Source organism: Trichosurus vulpecula, chromosome 9 (assembly GCF_011100635.1).
Source record: "Trichosurus vulpecula isolate mTriVul1 chromosome 9, mTriVul1.pri, whole genome shotgun sequence".
In the NCBI taxonomy this organism is placed as follows: domain Eukaryota; kingdom Metazoa; phylum Chordata; class Mammalia; order Diprotodontia; family Phalangeridae; genus Trichosurus; species Trichosurus vulpecula.
In genome coordinates this window covers 22,602,821-22,609,215 of record NC_050581.1, presented here as the reverse complement: position 1 = coordinate 22,609,215, position 6,395 = coordinate 22,602,821, and the positions used below count along the sequence as shown (strand labels likewise).

General features: G+C 40.0%; 1 protein-coding gene across 1 annotated transcript; it reads right to left on the bottom strand.

Annotated features, from left to right (window-relative positions):
• Positions 1–214: 214 nt before the first annotated feature.
• Positions 215–1,038, bottom strand: LOC118831537 (oligosaccharyltransferase complex subunit OSTC-like). Its single transcript, XM_036738915.1, has one exon. It carries the CDS (start codon positions 1,036–1,038, stop codon positions 589–591), a length of 450 nt encoding a protein of 149 aa, XP_036594810.1. The 3' UTR covers positions 215–588.
• Between the last annotated feature and the right edge of the window lie 5,357 nt (positions 1,039–6,395).

Here is a 6,395-nt window from a genome sequence, read left to right as displayed (position 1 = left end):
TTTATTTTGGCTCCTGCCATACATCTTATTGTCTAGGGAACACGGTCTCACATAAAATCACAGACTTTGAAAGCTACACTTAAAATAATGAAGGGTCAAGGCAAAGCTGATCCCTAGATAGTTATCAGCCTGGAGGCTCCAGCTCCCTGAATTGACTTGTGCATGTCTTCACCAGAAGTGCCTTTTCCTGAAAAGGTGGAATTTACAAACGGGCTTGTAGGAAATAAGGAAATACTTTATTCAATACTTTCATTATACAAAGGAAAAGTTTCTCTCAAAAATGGGGGGGGGGGAACCAAAGAGGACAGATGTGATTATTTGACATGAATGGTGAGGGGGTCAATAGAGAAAAACAATGGTATTATTACTATTATTATTATAAGCTGATCACATCAATGGGACCAAGAGAGTTTTTTTTTCCAAAAAATGGACTAAAACCTTCTGCATCTTTACACCAGACTTTTCCTTACATCACTCTGAGACACGGTCAATCCATTTTTCACATTTTGTCCTGGAGGGTAGAACAGCCTTTGAAACGCCATTAAAAGGAGCGAATCCAGTTACTGTCGTGGCTTCACAAAGGGAACTCTAACCCGGCAGATAGCCCGGCAGCTTCATTCTCATGAACACTCTCGCCATGAAGAAACTCAAGAGCACACTGATGAAACCAATGAACAGAAGAAGAAACCTATTGAGCTTGGAAATATTTGGTGCGTTGGATCGGTCTAGGATTACGAAACCTAAACCTCCCATTGTAAACAGGAAACTGGATGCAAGTCCTTCCATAATATATTGTCCATTTACTCTATAGGCCAAGAAAGCAACTGGCCTCTGATGTCCATGTTCATCTGTCATCGAGCCAACACTAGGAGGTTCTACAATGACATCGTAAATTATTCCTCCAGTGATGAGGGAATAAGACACCACCACCAGGGCGTACACCGTCATAGTTGACGGCATGTGGACCCATGGCGGCTTCTTCAGCTTCAGGTTGGGACACTCGAGAACCACGAAGGGCACCCGGTACAACGTCTCCATGGCGGCGGCGACATCCGACGGCCCCCAAGCCCTTCACTCCGTGGCGCTGGCGATACTGCAGGCGTTACCGCCACCGCCCCGGCACCGGAAGGAGAACCTCCCAATTTTATTCTATCAGTAGAAATAAACCCTTCAGTTCCTCTGATAGTTATTTGGGAAGGAAGGTCAGTTTTCACAAGGGGTATTGTTTCACAAGGAATAATAACACTTGAACTATTTTATCATTTTTATAAAACTGTATAGGTTCTTCACCTAAATTTTGGAATGCCAAAATAATTTCTCCTTGATAATTAGAATCTATTACTCCAGCCAATACATGTATTCCTTGAGCTGCTAATCCTGATTTAGGTAATATCCATCCAAAATTATTCTTAGGGATTCTCATACATATTCCAGTAGAGATTTTTCTTATTTCTTTTCTATCCAACCAAAAGTTCTCTAAACAATGTAAATCATACCCTACCAAATAAATCAGGTATCCTGGATATGGTACTGGGACATCTTGCCTTATCGTCCAATACTCACTATTTGAGATCTTGTGTGTGTGTTTTTTTCTAATTTGTAGGTTGGGGTCATCATTCTGGCTACAGGTACTCTTCCTCCAATTGGTCTATTATTCAAATATGTAAAACAGTGAACAAATTATCCTTCCAATGCTTGCATGAATTATTAGAACTTAACTTTCCTAACTGTTCTTTCAATAATTCATTCATTCTTTCAATTAATCCAGATGTTTGTGGATAATATGGAATATGATATAGCCATTATATACCGTTTGACATACAATATCTCTTTATTTTATTGCCTTTGAAATGTGACCCATTATCACTTTGAATCTGCATTGGGGTTTCATTATGTAGACTTATTATATCTAGGGTTTTACAGGTATTTTTCTGGGTCACATTCATATAAGGATAAACCACTAGCACACTTGAATAGGTGTCAACACAAGTACATATAAATTTGCATCCTTTATCTTGGGGTAGCAGTCTAATATAATCTCTCTGCCAAATTTGGGCTGGAACTTTTCCCCTTGCTATTTCCTCAGTTACTATCCAAGAAACATCTTGTTTCTTTTCCAGTTGACATATAATGTTCCTCTGCTACTTGTTTTAACAATGAATGCGATACTAATACCTCCATCTTGTGCCCCCTGGTGTGTGGCCTGGACCCCTAAATGATCAGCAGTTTGGTGGACCCATTCTGCTAGTACTGGATCATCAGCTGGTGTCAGAGTAGGGAGAATATGTTGAGTAGCAATCTTTACTCATGTTTTTCTGGTGTGGTGAAGGCCATATGTGAGCATCTACATGAAAAACTGACAAATTAGTAAACAAAGACATGTTCCATATATTTTCCCATAATTCTTTGTCCCTGACTTGTTTACCATGAATTTCCCAATTTTGATTTTTCTACACAGGCATCCATGTAGCTAACTCATTAGCTACCACCCATGAATCAGTGAAATATGACACTGTCTTCCTCTCTCTTCTTTCATAGCTTGATGTATTGCTGTAAGTTTAGCATATTGACTACTTCCACCTATCCCTGTACTTTCCCAAGTTCTCTTAGTACATGGCTTATAGGCTACTGCTTTCTAATGTCTTTTATGGCCCAAATATTTTGCTGTCCCATCAGTAAACCATTCATGTTTCTTTTGTTTATCAGTTAATACATCACATCCTTCATTTCATTTCACCAAGGACTATACCAACTGCTGTTTTGGTTCAGGGGTTTTGTCATTTCCCTCAGTATCTATGTTTGCTATAGATTCATGTAGAGCGGACACTCTACTTTTGTCTGTTTTAGATCTATTTTGAATATATCATTTCCATTTAATTATGCTAGCCTCTCATGCATGTCCAGTTCTGTGAGAAGCTGGGGTACTCATTATCCAGGTCATAATTGGGATTCCAGGCCTTAATATTACTTCACGGCGCAAAGTCAGTTGTTCAGTTTCTACCAAAGCCCAATATGCAGCTAACTGCTTTTCCAAAGGGGCATAATGGACTCCAGATGAAGGAAGTTTCCTAGACCAAAATTCTAAGGGTACATTTCAGCTTTGTTTGTTTGAGTACAGTTCAGCTTTGTTGTTTTTGCCATAAAGTCCAGTTTGCATATTCATCCTGTACAGTCACTTGTAATTCCACCAGGCTACTTTGCATAGGCCATAAATCTAGGGCCAACTGTACAGCAGCCTAGGCTTCTTCAAAAGCTTTACTCTGTTCAAGTCCCCAATCAAATTCGTATTTTTCCCTAATAACTTTATATAGGAGTTTCAAAGTGTGGAATGTGGTACCTGCAATATACAAATAATAATGTGTACTTTTGGGCCTCTTTCTTATTGGTGGGGATGGGAAAATCCTGAATCTTTTGTTGGGCTTGCGGGAGAATCTCTCGTAGGCCCTTGTTCCATTGTATACCCCAGATTTTATGGTTTGAGCTGGCCCTTGAATCTTTGCAGGGTTAGTTTCCTACCCTTTGCTTTTTCATACACTCAATTGAAAGCATCAAACTCTTCTCTACTTCTTTTACATTTTTTGCTGTATCATAATATCATCTATGTAGTGGGTAAGCCATGTACCAGGTAGTTTTAATTTATCCAAATGTTCAGCCAACATCCTATGACAAATAGTGGGGCTATGCAGATATCCCTGCTGGTGGTGGGTAAAAGTATATTATCGGCCCTGCCACGTGAAAGCAAATTGGTCCCGTTTTTTAGAATCTAACTGCATGCCAAATCCCATCATATTTCTGGACCCTTTCTATTAAGGAAACAGTATTTGGAACAGCAGCATATGAGAGAGTCATCTTATTCAATTGTCTGTAATCCACTGTCATTTTCCACATCCCATCTGACTTTCGTATGGCCAGACAGGATTATTCCATCGAGTGGTTGTAGGGACTAACACTCCTGCCTCAACATATTCTTTTATAGTATTGGTAATTTCATCTTGCCCACCTGGCACATGATACTGTTTTAAAGTAATTACTTCAGAAGTTTCAGGTAAAGTGAGTGGGTTCATTTTTGTTTTTCCCCACTAAAACTGGTATCTCTTCTCAGGTATACCTCTTAATATATCTCTTCTAATGATGTATTCAGGAGTGGGTACAATTACAATGGTATGTCTTTCTTAAGTAATTGTCCAATTTTCATCATTAGCTTGACTTGTCTGGCTGATGTTTCAGCCACTCCCAGTCCTGTGATGTTAATAGGAGTTCCATATTTAAACTTATAAGGGTTCCCATAAATAAGGAAAGCTTCCACCTCAATATCTATTAATGCCCTAGTTACAGTATTTGATCTGTTTTTCCAATATATATTCAGATTTATATGGGGTCTTTAATCACATCTGTGTATTTCTTCCTTTCTGAGCTGGGGCGCGGCCTATTTCCTAGTCTCTCTGAAGATGTGACACACTTGGATATAAGGGTTCAATAGTTTCTGTAGGGGCAGTTCTTACTTCTCTATTCCACCTACCAGTAAGCCCCTTATCTTGGTATATTTTGTATAGCTCAGTAGTTGGGATACCATCTATTCTTCCAAAATCTACCCCTGCTCTCAATAAAGCAGTAAACAATTCTTTTCTTGTCAATCTCTTCTGACTTTGAATCTGCTGGCAATTTACTCTTTTCTCTTGAGGAAATTTATCTTTTCCCCAGTCTCCTAAGTCACTTAACTGTGAAATCTTATATAGGACTTCCAAAAGAGGGTGCCCTATCTCCCCAATTAGAAATGTCAGAACTAGGTTCTCATAAGCAGGAGGAGCTGTCTTCACCATTATATTTCTATGAGAAACTCCTAAGGGGGTATCATAGTACACATCTGCATTTCTCATCATAGTAGCAGTCTTCATTGACTCCTCCTTTAACTTTCTCATCCAGTCCCTAAGCAAATACTGGGGTCTATCTGCACTGGGCCACATAGAGTCAGTGGGATACTCCCTGTTATATCCTCTTGCTGCTAAAGCTTACAGATCAATCTTCTTGTTACCTTCTTGCCCATGGCAATACCTAAAAGCTTGCTGTACAAAAGTATTCTGACTAATACCTATAAATTTCAAGCAATCTACACTACCTACCCATATTCCTCCAGTCCCTTCATCACTGATTCTCACCATCCAAGATATGAACAGTTCCCCCATTCTCTGAGTGAACCAACTCAAGATATCTGTGACTTCCTGCTGAGTAAAATCTTTAAGTACCTCTCTAAATACTATATTGTCTCCCTGGGTCTCCTGCTTCCTTCATAGTATTGGGCATGCATCTGCCTGAGGAGTCTCTTCTAACTTGTTTCATTTTCTGGGCTAGAAGGCTCACCCTGTGCTAAACTTGTATGCACCTTCAATTTTTTTGCTCTTTGTTTTTTCTTAACTAAATTAACAGCAAAATCCTCATTCAAACCAGCAAACTCCCAAACAGTAATCTGTTCTTCTGCAACATGAGATCCCCACCTTGCTGTGGCACAGAAAGATTCTTTTGCAAACTAGCCAATTTTCTTTCCATTTGAGCTTTCTCCTGTTACAGCTTGTCCCTGCTTTTACATATAATATGGTAACCTCTCACTAAATTCTCTCAGGACCTAGGTATCCTGTGGCCCAAAGCCCTTCCTTTAACACTGGGAGGCCTTAGATCTACACCATTTGGTTCCCACAAACTCAGTCCCTATGAAATAGTAACTGAATGCCCCATACCACTGTACCCGTGGGTAGAAAGCATAGCAGCCAAAGTCTCCCTCTTACAATATTGTTCTGGGTTGGCTCAGAAAATCTTAGAAACTCACTAACTTGTTAGAAATTTCAACTGAGACTCAGGTCCAGATCCAACTCATTGACTGGGTTTATTGGAAACACTACCCCTGAAAGAATTCTTTGAAGTCCTGCTCACTAATCTCACTAATGCCAAACTCTGGGGAATAGAGTCCTGGATCCACCCATCACATTTTAAAAGGACAGTTCCACCCATTTAGATTGTGGAGCCTGTGGGTGACCTGACCTTGAAAATAAAACAGGGTCTGAATACCCCCAATACCCAATACCCCCAAGCTGAAAAGCAGACAGACGGCAGATGCAGACCACCGACCCAAGAAACCAGACATGGGCTGAGGTTTGCAGTTACTCCCACTATGAACTAAGCCTTTTCCTTTTCCTGTTGTCCAGTGCCATGGAAGTAGCAGTTTCTGGCTTCTCATATTTATAGGTTTCTTCCTTTCATATTTATGTTGTTCTTATCTCAAACATGTATGGTTTGTGATGTTATTCTAGTCTTAGTCCCCTTGCTCTGGCCAATAAGCAGGCACCTCACTCCCAGTGAACCACCCAGTTAGGAGCCCAGTACAATGATTCTCTAAAACACTT

Coding starts and splice junctions, on each gene's coding strand:
- LOC118831537 (XM_036738915.1), bottom strand. CDS start 1,038: ATGGAGACGTTGTACCGGGTGCCCTTCGTGGTTCTCGAGTGTCCCAAC.